The sequence below is a fragment of the Oryza brachyantha genome, chromosome 6 (assembly GCF_000231095.2).
Source record: "Oryza brachyantha chromosome 6, ObraRS2, whole genome shotgun sequence".
NCBI classification, from domain to species: domain Eukaryota; kingdom Viridiplantae; phylum Streptophyta; class Magnoliopsida; order Poales; family Poaceae; genus Oryza; species Oryza brachyantha.
In genome coordinates this window covers 17,428,292-17,445,053 of record NC_023168.2, presented here as the reverse complement: position 1 = coordinate 17,445,053, position 16,762 = coordinate 17,428,292, and the positions used below count along the sequence as shown (strand labels likewise).

General features: G+C 39.4%; 2 protein-coding genes across 3 annotated transcripts; both read left to right on the top strand.

The window, feature by feature from the left end:
- The first annotated feature begins 2,046 nt into the window (after positions 1-2,046).
- LOC102700070 (cell division cycle protein 27 homolog B) lies at positions 2,047-12,269 on the top strand. Of its 2 annotated transcripts, none has more exons than XM_015838932.2 (16): positions 2,047-2,208; positions 3,327-3,399; positions 3,604-3,713; positions 4,602-4,648; positions 4,754-4,851; positions 5,646-5,938; positions 6,476-6,622; positions 7,549-7,789; positions 8,635-8,846; positions 8,923-8,988; positions 9,773-9,892; positions 9,977-10,053; positions 10,334-10,453; positions 10,571-10,790; positions 10,907-11,188; positions 11,446-12,269. In XM_015838932.2, exons 1-16 carry the CDS (start codon positions 2,104-2,106, stop codon positions 11,512-11,514), a joined length of 2,280 nt encoding a protein of 759 aa, XP_015694418.1. In that variant the 5' UTR covers positions 2,047-2,103; the 3' UTR covers positions 11,515-12,269. The 2 variants fall into 2 exon arrangements, with proteins under 2 accessions (XP_015694418.1, XP_006657144.3); XM_006657081.3 differs by having other exon boundaries at positions 2,052-2,208; positions 7,549-7,681; positions 11,446-12,268.
- A 3,430-nt stretch (positions 12,270-15,699) lies between these two features.
- LOC102699794 (ctenidin-3-like) lies at positions 15,700-16,125 on the top strand. Its single transcript, XM_006657080.1, has one exon. It carries the CDS (start codon positions 15,700-15,702, stop codon positions 16,123-16,125), a length of 426 nt encoding a protein of 141 aa, XP_006657143.1.
- Positions 16,126-16,762: the final 637 nt, after the last annotated feature.

Below are 16,762 nucleotides of genomic sequence, written 5' to 3'. Positions count from 1 at the left end.
TAACAAAACAAGGTAATCATCACTGTATTACAATAACTCATTAATAACAAAACATGAGAATTATCACTAATTACTTAATTATTTACTAATATTTATATTTAGTGAAGGTGGATGGTCTCATCCGGCCATTTTTTATTGTATCCGTTAGAGATGTCAACATGGAATTCACCGTCGGAGGTTACCACGTGTCCCCGGTCCCGTGGTGATAAAATTTTCATGTCCTCATCCCCGTCAACCATAATGGGGCTATATTTTAACCCATCCCTGATCAACGTGGGAGAGATTCCCTGTGGTTTCCCTGTCTCCGCGCCACGCTGGATGAGGTGGTGGGTGTGGGCGGCGTGCTGGTGGGCTGTGACCATGGGTAGGAGGGCGCCATGCCAATAGGGCCGCACGTCGGCATCAGCGGACGGTGGCGTGAAGGCTGGCAGAGAGGCGTCGCGTTGGCAGGGTGGCGGGCAGAGCAGTCAGAGACCCAGGCGAAGGTTGGTGGAGTGCGGCGCACCGGCTGGCTAAGGGGTAGCATTCCGAAGGCCTGTTTGGAGGGTCAGATGGGGGAGCAGCCGAAGGCCCGGACGGCTAACTCGCTCGGAAGTGGAGTGTTCGTGGATAGGTTTTTTGCTATGGTTTTGCTTTATATACCATTGTTATTAGGCTTAATTTTTTGGCCAAAACATGTATAAAATCTATATTAGGTCCATCTACTGTGTAACGCATAAACAAGTCATCGTGAGGAACAGGGACAAGAAGTGGTGTATCGTCCCTGTCCCCGTCATCCCCAATGAAGATAAGTTCTGGACCATTTGATTATACATGGGGACTAGATATTAACCAGAGCAGGTACAAGAGCTGCCTATAAGCTAGCTATAAATATATTTTAAGAAGATAAGAGAGAAGAGAAAAGAGCGGCGAGCTATATATTTGTAGTCAGCTATAGCACGGACTATAAGACACAATGTGTGTATGGCAGGTGCGACCAGGTATTAATAGTGTATTAGATGCTTTATAGGGAACTATGATATGAATTAAATATTAAATTAACTATAGATGATTTGGAGCTACTAGTTGGCTACACAATTAAACTTGCTCTAATGGATGAATTCACCACGGGGAATCAGTGATCGGGTGCTGTTGCCATCTCTAGGATCTACTCATCATCGCCGTTGGAAAAAAATCTCTGTTCATACTCATGATTTTATGAGTAATATATTTCCTTAGCCGGTGCTGAAAGCGTATATCCATAATATAAACACCATCAAGCATAGGCTGCTCTAAGCCCGGTTCGTAAATGAGGCTGATCTACATTTTTTTGATTGGCCAAACCAGGCTATTAGCAAATGCTTAATTAAATATTAAATATTTCAAACTCAAAAAATGATAAATTCAATTTTTTTGGAAAAAAACTTAAATATAGAGAGTTTTCAAAATATAGCAACTTAGAAATCATGCAAATAATAGCCCATCTTTTCCCTTATATTTATGCTTATAAACTAAAATTTAAATTTTATAACCTAAATTTGAAGTTAATTTTGGAGATTTTTTATTATAGTTTATTTTTCAGCCTTTGTTTTTAAAACATTAACGAATACCTACATAAAAAACATTTGTCCATAAAATATTTTCTTATCATTAATAACACATTTTCGCTTTACTTAATTTCAGCGAAACAAATGGATAGGAGCATAGAAAAATACACGGCCATAACGGAAGGCAGTTTGAACCAAATTCAAATTCCACACAATCCCGAGGCCCCCACACCATCGCGCAACTCAAAATAACAACCCGTGGCCCCACCTGTCACCGACACGCCAGGCAAACCCCCGTGTGCGCGTAGCCGCGGCCCCGCGCCGCTCACATCGCCAGAGGAGCACCAGCCAGCCACCATTTCAAACGCCACGGCTCCACACTATCACTCACACCAACGCGCACCAAGCCCAGACTCCGATCCGTTCGTCCGAATCCCCAATCCAAAACCAATCAAAATCCAACGAAAAAATTCCACCCCCTCCTCGAATCCGACCCGCCCCCCCACCCCCCCCTCCTCGATTCAAACGCGCTCCACCACCCTCGCCCGCTGGAGCGGCGGCGCCGGCGCCGGCGGCGATGGAAACCCTAATGGTGGACCGCGTCCACAGCAGCCTCCGCCTCTTCATGCACCGCAACGCCGTCTTTCTCTGCGAGCGCCTCTGCGCCCAGTTCCCCGCCGAGGTACGCTACGTCAGCTGGCTTGGCGTTCCTTGGAATAGTTGGGGGGAGGGTTTAGATCGGGTGCTTCGCCGGCGTGGGGGCGGCCGATTTGGGTTGCGGGGTGCTCGCCTGCGCGGCTCGATCTAGTGGCATTGTTTAGTTCTTTGTTTCTAGGCGTGGATTTGGAGCTCCGGTGTTGGGGTTTGGGGTGAGGTTATGGGGTGGTTGGATCAGAACGGCTTACTTTAGCTGTATATCCCATTTAGGGAAGTGGGTTCAGTTTGTAGGGAATTGAAGTAGTGCGATTGGTTGCTACAGGGTTTTTGATAATTTGGGTGCTGAGAGACTTTCGAGGCCTAGGATCATAGGATACAGGCCCCTTTGGAACACAGGATTGTGAAAACACGGGAATAGGATAAACATACGAATGGAATGCCATGTCCACTAGATTCCTATAGGAATTGAAAACATTCTAAAGTTCAAAACCATCTTTTGATTCATATACAGGAAAAACACAGGAATTTAGAGTCAGGGGAAGAAGAAAACATGAGGTATGACCTCATGTTTATTTTCCTCCAAAATCTCTATAGGATTGCTCAACCCATAGGAATTTCAAAGGAAAGGGTAGGATGAAATCCTTTGTTTCAAAGGCTGTCATAGGAAATTTTTTCATAGGATTGAAATCCTCCAAACTTCCTATGTTTTTCCTACAAATCAAACCCCCTTTGACGTCTTATTTAACTGGTGGCGTCTCTAGTGCTAGCCATTGTAAAGTTAGATTAATTGTATGTTGATATGTAGTTAGCTACCCTACTACCCTGCTATTCTGCAAACTGGAGTACTGGAGTGTGTGGTTTTAGCTGCTATAGCTTTCAGCAATTCGAGTAGGGTTATGTTTGGGCGAGACCAAATTTTACTCTTTTGTGTGTTCATTTTTCTATTGTGTATGGCTAATTGTTTGGCAGTTATTGAGTGGAAGCTAGACAGTGAGTAAACTGAATCCAATACTTGTTTGCTGTAATAAGAGTCTTTTCAGTTTTCTCAATGCTCAAAACATGTAGTTTTATCCTTTTAGTTGGTATGTGACCAGGATGATGTGTTGTACTAAATGCATGCCCTTTACATTCCCATGTGCACAGACAAATGTCCAGTTGCTAGCGACTTGCTACCTTCACAACAATCAGCCCTATGCTGCATACCACATCTTGAAAGGTAATAGCATATGCTCACCATGTGACCACTTATTATTGTGTAGAAGTGCTATCACATTATTTTAAATCAAAAGACCTTGTGTGTAGTATCTTTCCATTTTTGGGGCATATTTCTATACTGTTCTGTATTTCATTGTATTTTGTTGTGCGGGTGTCAAAGTGGTTTGGAGCAATTTCTGATTTTTATTTCTGATATACCATGAAGGGAAGAAGCTGCCAGAATCCCGGTACTTGTTTGCTATGTCATGCTTCCGAATGAACCTCTTACGCGAAGCAGAGGAAACCTTGTGTCCTGTCAATGAACCAAATATGGAGGTATATAGCATGTGTATAAAAATATTTGTTTACCGTGTTTCTGAAATATACTACATCAAATGCTCTTAGATTTGACACAAGTGCATATGTAACTCAAGTTTTTTTCTGGACAAGGGGTTGCGTAATGCATCATTTGTTCCATGTTGTCTTGTGGGTTCCAACGCAGAAGTAGAAAATGGGATGTGCAACATGTTTGATAATTCATGAATTATGATTCCAAAACTGATTGATATACCATTTGGAAATGTTAAGATTGTTTCTGTCCAGAAAATGAGTTCAACAATGTTATCAATTTTTGATTGAACAATGTTATCAAATTGAAAACCAGAGGTGTATCGTGTCTAGATATGCATGTATGATTAAGAGATGTAGATGACAAACATTGTCACTACAAGATTGGTGTTTTGTTTGCATGGAAATGCCTGGGGACTTCTTTTAATTGTTTGGAACATGACAGAATTCTGAGGTTGTCCACTAATGGTTTTATTTCACACAGGTGAAGTAATGAGGTGAACAAATTAGTTGCATCCTTGCATACAGTTATACTTCCTCCTTTTTTGTAAAGCATGTACTTTGTTCAATATTTTTTCCAAAATATAAGGATGCATGTGAAACTATCGCTTTTATTCCTTGTTTACTCTCATTTATCACATAATATATTAATATCTCTTGCACTAATAAGAATCATCTCACTAGCCATCAGGTCCATGTTTCCAATATATCTAAATATGGGTATAATGGTAATTTAAGTCTCTCTTTATCATGGTTTTACACTCCTTAATCTTGTGCCAACTCCTAATGGCCAATGTGTCCTATACTCCTATAAATAGAAACCGAGGGAGTATTATTTTGGTACTTATTTCTTCTATTATTCCATCCTTTGTGCAGGTTCCAAGTGGTGCAACAGGGCACTACCTTCTTGGATTAATTTACAGGTTTATTATTCATGTCATAATTCATAACTAAGTCTGTAATTGCAGTATATTTTGATTCTTTAGTTTTACCAGATAGTTCATTGTATTTACCACATCTACATGTAGGTACACTGGCAGAGTGGCAGCTGCAGCTGAGCAATTTGTACAAGCTTTGACTCTTGACCCTCTCCTATGGGCAGCATATGAAGAATTGTGTATACTAGGTAGGTGCATTATACACTACAAGTAAAGTTTCTAGCATCTCCATACCTAATTTTATACATTAGAAGGAATTGCATCAAGAATTGCTTTACCACAAGTTTTCTTTCCTAAATGTCTAGTAGTAGGGAATGAAAAGTACAATGCTAATTTGGCTGAAGAACAATATGTCATCATAAATATGTGACTTGCAGTGAACCTTGAGTAGGTCTGATATTTGTTTCGCATCATAGGTAGCATTCTTACTTCTAAACAATTCAAATACGAGTGCTTGTATTGTATTATATGTCAGAAAAAAAGAAGAGTGCTTCTGTGATATATCCTGCCTAGAAATATGCATTGCATCCAGCCACTTGTGATTAGCTTGACATAATCAATGAACTGGCATATTATTTTTAGTCATTTTATCCATTATTCCCTCTGTTGATTTTAGATGCATGTGTGTTGCAAGATTCAAATTTTGTGAATCTTTTGTTCAGGGATAGCCCAAAAATATCTAGAAGTTATGATACAAATTTGGTGTCATTAAATTCAAATTTGATTATTTGAAAATACTTTCTTGTTATCTTGATTTCCAATGTTTACTAAAGTTCACATTTAGAAAGCACCTTAAAAAAATAGAGGGATTAGTTCACCATACATGCCCTTTGATATGCCTAACTTGTGTGGCACATCAATATAGTATTATCTTTGCATACCATCGCAGTTACACTATGGCTCAGTAGCCCTTACATAGAACGCCTCTTCTTTGCTAAATATAAAACTAGGGATATACTAAATGTGTGCCACTATCTTGTAGGTGTTGCTGAAGATGCAAATGAATGTTTCAGTGACACAACAGCTCTACGTCTGCAGCAGGAACTCACATCCACATCGAATGTGGAAAAGCCAAACATTGTCAATGAAAATCGATTTCTATATTCCAATGTGTCAGCAAGCCTTGGTGATAGCCCTAAGCAAATTAAACAGCTGCATGCTAACACCACAGAAGTATCTGGTTATCCTCATGTAAAGTCAAGTGCGTTGCATGTGCAGAATGGTGCACCATCTAATTTATCACAGTTTGACACTCCATCGCCAACTGCAACACAGGTCAGTAGAACCTTTTGGTTTCTTCACCCATTAGGATTAACTTGGTAGGGTACTTCCAGAAATTTTCCAGAATCTGCAAATTGTTTTAAGCAGATCCTTTTCTTACCTTTGTTCAGAACGAACCTTGGCATATCATCATCATTGTTGTCTCTGCATCACATGCTTTTCAGTTGACCCTTTTTGTACATGAACAATAACAACTAGGTGTCCGACAGCAGCTCTTTGAACTTACATTTTTTATTTTCTTCTGATTTACTCTAACTAGGTGGAAAAAATCAATTTCAAATTATTCATGTTATGAGTAACAAAATTGTAAATAATCTGCCAAAACGATAAATCACAAGGAAAAGGAAAGAGAAGAAATTCTACTCTCAGAAAACTTGTGTCTTTTGGTTCTTCTAACACAGGATTTGATGATGAGCGGTGAAAGAGTGACAAAAGCATACACCATACTTTAAACAACATCATATATAGTGTAGCAGGTGACCTATGGATGCATCATCAATTTTTTTCTATTTGATTAATTCAATCTTGCAGGCTTCTGGTATTGCTCCACCACCACTCTGTCGGAATATGCATGCTTACCAGAATACAACAGGCGGCAATGCTCCTTCCAAACCAAAGATTAATGCCCTGAACCTGACACACAGAAGGAAATACCTTGATGAAGCAGGGCTAAAGAAGGTGGGTGTTTCCTCAACTGAAAGATACTTTCTTGCAACTTCTATATTTTCTACCGATCTCTTGAGCCTCTAGGTTTTCCTCTTGGTGAATACTCTTATTTCAGTATTTAAAATTGTTACATTAATCTCTCAGAATATGATATGGTATTTGGAGTAAACCACATAGTTATGATTGCTTTGCTGTGTGCTGATCTTTTCCAGCTGCACATACTAGAGTTGATTGCTAATGCATTAATATCATACTATCATTGTCTCATTGCACTTACAGCCTATAGTATTCCAGTCATGCCCCTTCATCAGGATTCAGGATGTCGATCCCTTGCTACTGCTTAACTGCGTCTGCACTCAAAGCTTGTAATTGCAGTCTTCTTTTTATTTGTTTGTTTGTTAGTTTGTATTGCTTATTAATTAAGATTCACTGGCTATAGTTCCATCCGACAGTACCAGTCAATTTTGTACCAACACCCAGTCCTGGTGGTAAGAACGTGTACCTGATAATAGCTGATTTGTTAATACCTTACAGTACATCTCTGATGGTGGTAATGTAACACTCTAGCTGCTAGGTTGCTGCCTCATTTTCTACCTATGCCTATTCCCTTACCCTCTTCAATTCCCATCAGCAGTTTTTTTTGCGCAATAATAGTGGGATACTAGCATATTTTTTGTTTTATTTATTGCATCCATGATATAGTACGAACTGTGGAACCAACTAATTTTTTTTAAATTCATTCTTTTTATCTTTTATTTATTATTGCCTTCGTTGGAGCTTATCTCTTCTAATATTGGACCTATGTTTCTATTGCTCTGTTGCTTTGAGGTCTAGCTGTATGCACTATACACTTATTTTCTGTTATTATGTATACCATGTTTGTCCCATATTTTAAATTTGGCTCGTGATGATGCTAGACTTAAAGATTATTTTCTCAGGTTTCTGGAAGGCTGTTTAATCAGAGTAGTGATTCAGTTCCTCGAAGAAGTGCAAGACTTTCTAGAGATACAACAATAAACTCGAACTCAAATATCTCTCATTTTGGAGGGAATGGAACAGATAACTCGTCAGGTAAATTGCGAGTAAACTCGTCCACACCATCAAAATTGTGTTCAACAGCCCTACGTTCCGTGCAAGTTAGGAAAGGGAAACCGCAAGCCACAGAAAATTTTGATGAAGGTGATTATCATTTCGACATGGATGGCTCATCAAATTATATACACTAAGCAAAAACATGGTTGATATGTTGTTGTACACCCTGTGCAATCAAGATCTACCTGTTCATGTGCCATGGGTTCACATTAGTTGAACCAACTCACCAAGATTGTATTTTTTGTAACTTCTTTTTTCATACTTTGTTAGTTTTACTTGGAAAGTAAAATTCTGACCATGCCGCAACTAAGGCATTTAGGATGCTAAGAAACATCATATTACTACTTACTCAATTTATTGGCTGTTCATTTTGTTAATTCATACCTTTTAAAAGCATATGTATTATTGGGCTGAAATTTAAAGCATCTATCATATCACCAGAACATTATCAGCCTTCCGTTCAACTCTTGAAGTATTCCTCTGATATCATTTTTTAAAATTTATTTTATATGTAGCATATGACTGCAGAATTGATTGTCCTTTTTATTTGGCTATGTATTTTGCATCAGTATTGCTAAAATAAATAAATATTTACATCCAGATTCATACATTTTTAATGTTTCCTTGCTTGTTTGAACTTTTCGCTCATATAGATAAAAGTTTCCTGATTATTGTGATAAAATATTGAAAGAAACTCCTTTTCACCATGAACCCTGCTTTGAGGGTTCTAGAACTTACGACCTAAACAACCCCAAATCCTTCTCCTTCACTGGATACTGGATCATCCAATCCATTCAACTTTTCTTTTTCTATATCATAATTACATAGTTTGTGAAAATATAATTATCATAGTAATCGCATCAGGTTGCTCTATATGAATGGTACATTCATAATATATTCACAATGGGTTTATTGCCCCTTCTGAATCTCAGGAAACAGGTATCACATTGATGAAATGTGGACAGACAATGTGACTGCAACTTCGTCTTCTGCAATTACAGTAGATGGAAGATATTGCGAGCAAGATAAATCTGAACGAGTTCAGTCACAAGACTCCAAACTAGCGGTTGGTATCAGGGAGCTATTGACACTCTTGCGGACATTAGGGGAAGGGTATAGGTTTTCTTGCTTATTTAAGTGTCAGGTACGTTTATGATGTTTGTGTCGGACATGAACCTACCATCCTGTTATGTGGTTGATTTCATTCACTATATGATCAGGAAGCGTTGGAAGTATACAGAAAACTCCCAGAGCCACAATTTAATACTGGATGGGTTCTATGCCAGGTACAGCCCATGCAAAATGGTTGACGGTTATCTTAATGCTTTTGATTTTGTAATGCAAATCCTGTAATCTTTTAGGGTCTGCAGAGTTGGTGCTTAGCTGTAGCTGGTGCTAGTCCAACATGACCAGTGAATTCCAAGCAATTAGCAAGTATATGACATATAAGTTAGACCATAGAACACTAAAAATAGCTGCACGAGAGCCTCCATGGATAGTTAGCCGCCTAATTGACCATCTAATGCCTAATCGGGCGGCTACCGAGTGCCTTGGCCTGACTTTTAGAACACTGGTTTTGTATGAGTGTATCTACGTTATTCATGAGGGCATGAGGCTTTGGTACTCTAATGATTCAATATCTGTGTGGTAATGGATAACAAACTTGTTTCCTTCATTTGTTTTTGGACAAACTAGCTTATTTAAATCAACCTGGTAAGTGATAATGTGATGAATTCATGATGTATTTCAGTATTTGTAGATATATTACTTGAGTCAATCTCAAGAAATGACACTGGTAAAATAATAAATCGATAGCTTGAATTGTAGTTGAACATTGACCCTGCATGCTGATTGTTTGCTGGAATTTCCAGTTACACAGCATAGTAATGTATACTTTCAGGTGAGTCACTCTAGGTCTAGGTCTAGTATTTAGTTACCAGTTTTATATACTCAACTTAATGAAAAAAAATCATGCCATAATATTTTTCCACTGTACAGATATAAACTGTACCCTGTAACTTTGGTTCTTTTGGCAATTAAAAACTGTTTTAATTTTGGTCAACTGTGCAGGTTGGGAAGGCATATTTTGAACTGGTCAATTATTTAGAAGCTGATCGTTTCTTTGAGTTAGCACATCGATTATCACCATGTACATTGGAAGGAATGGACATTTACTCCACTGTTCTTTATGTGAGTGAACTAACTGCTTTTGTACCTGGCTACTTTATTCCCACCTTTAGCCTGAAATTCACCATTTTTATTTCTCTTTTACAGCATTTGAATGAGGAAATGCGGCTAAGTTACCTTGCTCAAGAGCTTGTTTCTATTGATCGACTATCTCCCCAAGCATGGTTTGTCCTCTTGTGCCCAGAAAGTGAATATATTTCGAACCAGATGCCAAAACAAAACTCTGAAAATGGGGTTTACTGAAAGTAAACTTCACTAGATGATTAAAGCAACATATCTAGTTGATTGATTTTGTTGGGCAGACCATGTTAACTTTGTCTTGATATGTTGCAAAACATCTGGATGAATGAAGGAGGCAATTACAGATCTTTAGTGGAAATGTTTTCAAGCTGACATAATACTGTGTTACTTTTTCTAATGGATCTGTTTTGAAATGTGCAAAAGGTGTGCAGTAGGAAATTGTTTTGCCTTGAGGAAAGATCACGAGACTGCCTTGAAGAATTTTCAACGTGCTGTACAGCTTGATTCAAGAGTTGCATACGCTCACACGCTATGCGGTCATGAGTATGTTTTCGTTCACAGCATCTTATAACTAGTGCACCTATGAGCTTCTCATCATGTGTTAATATTTGAAAGACCTGTTAAATTTTCTAACCATTCTGCAATTACTTGGAACTATAGGTATTCTGCATTGGAGGATTATGAGAACAGCATAAAACTATACCGCTCGGCACTCCAGGTAGACGAAAGACACTACAATGCCTGGTATGGCCTTGGAGTGGTGTACCTTCGCCAGGAAAAGTTTGAGTTTGCTGAGCATCATTTCAGAAGGGCATTCCAGATAAATCCTTGCTCTTCTGTTCTTATGTGTTATCTTGGGATGGCCTTGCATGCATTAAAGGTGATATAACACCATAAACTAATTTTTGGTTTCCCTTTCCCCTGAAAACTAGAATTTTCATCATTATCTGGACAGTGATTAACTTTGAGCCTTCTTTCTGAATACGAACTTATCAGAGGAATGAGGAAGCTTTGGAAATGATGGAGAAGGCTATATTTGCTGACAAGAAGAATCCACTCCCCAAGTATCAAAAGGCCCTAATCCTTCTCGGCCTGCAAAAATACCCTGAAGCTTTGGATGAGTTGGAACGGCTAAAGGAAATTGCACCTCACGAGAGTAGCATGTATGCACTGATGGGGAAGATTTACAAGCAACTTAATATTCTTGACAAAGCTGTATTTTGCTTTGGCATTGCCCTGGATTTAAAGCCTCCTGCTGCTGACGTTGCTTTAATTAAGGTATAGTACACTATCTTTTCTTATCCCATTCCCAAAGTTCCACCTGCCTCCCTCCACCCCCATTTTGTTTCCTGCACTAAATTATTTTAAAGAACTTATCTTGGTGTCTCTTCCTAAGGGTGGTCCAGCAATCATTGCTAGTTAAAATTTTGTCCTCAATTTTAGTGTCTTACCATTACCATTCTAATCTCACTGCTGGAATTCATCCGCGTTTGGATAACTGAGTCACATGTCCATGCTCATCTATTGTCTGGCAGTCTGCAATGGAGAAAGTACACCTCCCAGATGAACTTATGGATGATGATGACGACGATGATAACATTTAAGCTCACTCTGAAGAACAAAGGGGAGGAACCAACATTGATTGGCATGCCTGTGCGGCTGTGCCTTTCGAGTTTGTAGCCTGCGTGGCTGCGTGTGCTTTCCAAGGGACTGGAGATTGAACGCAGAATGTGCACCATGCCTTTCGTAATCTGGTGCTCCTACGAACTCTCTTGGGGCGTGACCGTGTACCATTAACCTTCCAGTTTTGTAGCATTAGTTGTAACATGTAAGAGCCTAGATCACAAGGCACACCAGGGCATTAGTTTAGATGTGTAAGTTAAGAGCGTTGGCAATGTGATCTGTATCATTGTACAATTTTCTGATTACTGAAAGAAATCAGTGACAAATAATGGAAATTATTTGGAGAGATCCGCTGACTGAAGCAGATCGCACATCGCATGAACTGACTTTTCCTGGTGTCATATTCAAGGTGGTTAGAAATTCTGCACAAGTCAAAAGCCATGGAGAAGGCAGAAGGATGCTTCAGTGACTGAGCATTTATTTTTTGTCCACTGTAAGTGGTGCTCAAATAAAGTTATGAAATATGAAATGCTTTATTTCCAAGCAAAGCCTAGTCCTTCCTTCTTATCTTAGCTGTAGCCTTGTGATTGATGCTAGTCCATTATGATTAGGAAATGATTATAAAGAAGAAAAGTAATAGCGATATGCAATTGCTGGTAAAGGCGAGTTTACTTTTGGATGCTGTGAATCTGTAATGTGTGGAGAGTACTTATTTAAAATTGGTACTACTCGTTTAAAATGATCTAGTGAGATCTATTCTTTGGTCCCCCAAAATATGGCTGCTGATCAGGTGCACAAAGCACGAGGTGTCTGTATCATTTGAAGCTATATCGAGGCGAATTATTTCGTTCGTTGTCATTTGGGATGGTATGGTAGATCTCACCCAATGCTTTTACGTAATGGTGAGTTGAGTATCATTTTTCCAGGCACTGACCTTGACAGTGGTTCACTGGAAGTGAAAAATACGGGGCTGCATGCACAATGTCCTCTCTGCTGTTGACGACACTTCTTTCATTTTTCCTCTTGTTTCTTAGCTAAGCGGCCACAGCTGTCATTATTGCTCGAGTACTTGCTGTTACTAGTGCATAATGTTAGAGCATAGCAAATCATATATCTTATCATCTATCCTAAAAATAGACAACACGAGAAGAAAATGAGCTCTAATAGATCATCTATCATATCATCAAAAAATAGAGTATTATTCATATTGAAAAGAGAAACTCTAAATATGAATATTCTTTCTCCTCTCTCTCCATATCTCAACATTCAATCAAAAAAGAAGAGAGCAATAACAACATGAAAGATGGTTGTAAAATATTAATAATGTATACATAGATGTTCTACTGATGTGATAACTGATATGAACAAAGTATCTATGTTGGATGGTCATCCAAATAGTAATATGGATGATGAAATTTGGATGAGCTATTACAAATACTCTTAGCCGTTCCAGTGCATCTCTCGTATGAGTTTCGATCAATTGAGATATCAAATAGGCTAAATCAATGGTATGCTAAAAAGTTTATGAGAAGGGAGGTAATGAGTTTCATCTATGATGAAACCTGGTACATACTTGGATATATAATTTGATGAAAACAGAATAAAAACCCACTAAGACTACATTGTTTCTTTCTATACCTTGTAAACGTAAATGAAATCTCACTGTGCCTGAATTTTTCGCAACCCAACTGAACAATACAATGCTATAGGGCATGTTTGTGAAACTTTAGATTCTGAGAAGCATATAGTCAATTCCTGAGAATATGAAAAAACTCTGAAACCCAGTTTCTTCAACTTCTGGCCTTTTAGTTCATTTTCCAGAAACTGTAACTACAAATTCTCAGAAGCTGTGGACCGTTCGAGGTAGCTAAGCAGCTTTTCAAAAGTTGTAACAAAAAAACTCCTCCAAACAAGCCCATAGTCTATAGCTACCATGTGAAACTGTGCTTAAACCCAAGTCTCTTCAGATGACATGATATTAAGAGTGGCCTTACTCTCTTCTTAACACTATATATTTCACTTTGCGTGCAACGATATTAATTTTGGCAGCATCACAATCCATATGTATGAATAATTGGCTCAGGTAGCCGACCTACCAGCACGACGCAGACATTGTGCATACAGCAAATTAGTTAAGTAGTAATTGATGTGCATGCCGTGCTGGCCTTCACTAATGGCAGCCAGAACCGAAAACCATTAGCGATCGATCGAACAAAACGGCTGCGAATTAACACGACGATGCCACACGAACAGAGATCAGCCATCAGCCATGCACGCCGTCATCGCCGTAGCTAGGGTTAAAGTGATTCGGATAATTTCTGCCCCACGGATTATTTTTTGATTCGGATAGTTCGGTCCGATAGTTCCGGAAATTTTTGGATTCGGAATCGGATTCGGATATTTTTTTTGGATACGGAAACGAATACGGTATGGATGATATCCGTCGGATTCGGATATCCGTCGGATAGTATCCGGATTTTTTTCCGAATATCTGGACCTATGCATTAACCATTCAATCAAATCAGCTCGACCTAAAGAAGTTCATCCCAATGGCCAAACTAGTGTTAACCTTAGCTAGTTCTGATTAATTGGCTTCAAGTAGTCTAGGCGTCCACGACCATATAACCGCAACGGACATTTTTTTATGGTATTAGTAATTACTTATATTTAAAAATATTGATAAGTTATATACTTATATTAAAAAATAACAAGTTATATTTCTTCAATGATACGTGAAGCTTAGTTTAAGAGGTTTTTATGTTCCGATTAATACTTGTCACCGTATTCGTTTCGATCCGTATTCACTCCGTATTTGTATTCAATAATATGTGATTTCGTTTTCATATCTGAGTTTCCGATTTCGATTTCGATTAAAAATAAATATGAAAATAAATATGATAGAGCTGGTTTCCGACCGTATTCCATCCGTTTTCATCCCTAGCCGTAGCTATATGGCCTGGTCGGCGCCCGCGCGCCGTGATCACAGTGATTAATTCTACCGTTCTCACGTGATATTTCTGACTTTGCCGATTAATTGTAATCAATTAAGCTCGAGTTTTGTGAAAACTGGGTCTTAGTGTCAGTGTGGTGCTGCCGTGTTATTTTTTTTTTTGTGTCAACAGCTTGCGTCCTTGATCGATGTTGAAGAATGGCTACTACCGTACGTAGCCTATGTTAGAGTATACTGTATGTATATATATGCATGTATTTCACTTGTTGCTGAAGCAAAGATGGCACCGATCGATCGATGACCCATGCTGGAGTTTTGCAGCTTTTTCTCCAAGGCACAGATATATTTTAAGACTATGGTATATATGCCACGGTTTTATATCCGTTCCAGAATCTGGAAAGTTCTCCAATTTGGTTATGACCTCACTTAATTGTCCCACATATCATCTGTCGATCTGAGATACGCCAGATAATTAACCAATCTTTACGCTGCCACTGCACGGCAGAACACAACAGCTTTTCAGTTCCTGACATGTTGAAGCGACTCTGAACTATGCACATTGTGCTGCTGCCTCCGGTTATCAACGGATAATGTCATTAAATTTATACATATGATTTAACCATTCATTTTATTTGTAACATAAGTAATTACCATTTATTTTGTTGATATTTGGTATATCGTTCAAGGTACTTTGAGCATGGCTTAAATTTTTACATATTTGCACAAAAATTTTAAATAAAATGAATGATCAAATACATGTCCAAAAGACAATAATGACGTTTATTAGCAATCGAATGGAGTAGTATATTGGACTGTGGAGATCCTAGTTGGAGTATGAAACCATACCCCCACATTAATCGTTCATTAATAATTTGATCATGGAGCTATACACATATCAGTATATATATTTGAACAATTTTACAGTAAGGTATCAGAAAGTATCACTTTTTTTAATGTATTTACAGAGTGCGTGGCCACAACGTGAAATCCACTGCTTTTACTTTGCACCATCGCTTGCAGCGGAAGCGATTTACACGACTCCATCCATGCACATGCACTCATCTGCTCATACAGTTACAGTGCATGGATCCACGGTGCTCTGCTCATCATGAAGCCTATAAATACGCAAGGCCAGCCACCTCAAAAACATGGCAGCCTAGCTAGCTCTCACACCTAGCTAGGAGGCAAGACGAGTAAGCTAGCTAGCTAGTGTAAGATGGGCCAGAGGAGGAGAGCTCCATGGCTCGGCCTGCTCTTCCTCGCCGCCGGCGCGTTGCTCCTGCGGCTCGCGCTGGTGGAGGAGGCAGCCGCCTCGGCTGTGCCGACGTCAAACGGCGGCGTCGAGGAGGGCGACGACGATGCGGTGCTCAGGAAGGATGACAGGACGGTGGATGGACATGTGGGCGATGTGAAGCGTCAGAGGAGTGTGCGGGGATGGGGGACGTGGGGCGGCGGTGGAGGAGGCGGCGGCAGCGGCGGGGAGAACAGTGGAGGGGACAATGCAGATGCAGGTGACGGCAGTGGTGAAGGTGACGGCGGCGGTGGAGGTGGGGGCGATAGCGTCAACAAAGCTGGGCCAGGTCCAAGCATATGTACTGGTCACAGGTGCAAGCAAGATAGATATGGCAAATTAAGGCAGTGACCAACGTAAGATCACCATCGGCGGCAGCCACGATAATGGTGTCAAAAAACCAAAAAGGAAGCCGTAAGAAGAACCAAATAATCTCGTAGTGATGAGAAATTAGCACGTGTTCTGATTTAAGCCGTGGCTCAAGCATGGTAGTGGCCATACAATATTGCTCCACGAAGCAAATATTGAAGTGTGTGAGGGTGTCCTTATCGATCGTGTCCATCGTTATCAGTACGTACTCCTACTGTACTAGAGTCAGCATATCATGGTTTAATAACAACCGTGTACCCCATCATGTTGCTCGTTGCAATTGCAGAATTGCTAATGATTGTTTTCAATATCATATATGTATGAATGTATCATGCATTTGTATGTCATCCACTGGTACATTTAGCGACCTGTAATAAGTTTTGTATTGTGACACATTAATGGAGTCCTGAAAGGGTGATTTCATTTTACTGTCACTAACATAAACTATACTGCCATTACACTACTCCTGGAAGCCTGTAACCACTCGCACGCTGTACACATACCGCAAATATAACGAATACACTTTAGGCTATATTTTATCAATCGTTTTTTACTTTTGATCACCTTTAAATTTATCTTTTCACTTTAAACAGGATAAATTTGTTATTGTTATATTTTA

What these genes read in the sequence shown, in the direction of transcription:
- LOC102700070 (XM_015838932.2), top strand. Translation starts at nt 2,104, where the DNA reads ATGGAAACCCTAATGGTGGACCGCGTCCACAGCAGCCTCCGCCTCTTC. An exon ending in CTTCTTGGATTAATTTACAG is followed by an intron (nt 4,649 to 4,753) that starts GTTTATTATTCA and finishes ATCTACATGTAG; the next exon opens with GTACACTGGCAGAGTGGCAG. An exon ending in CATCGCCAACTGCAACACAG is followed by an intron (nt 5,939 to 6,475) that starts GTCAGTAGAACC and finishes TCAATCTTGCAG; the next exon opens with GCTTCTGGTATTGCTCCACC.
- LOC102699794 (XM_006657080.1), top strand. Translation starts at nt 15,700, where the DNA reads ATGGGCCAGAGGAGGAGAGCTCCATGGCTCGGCCTGCTCTTCCTCGCC.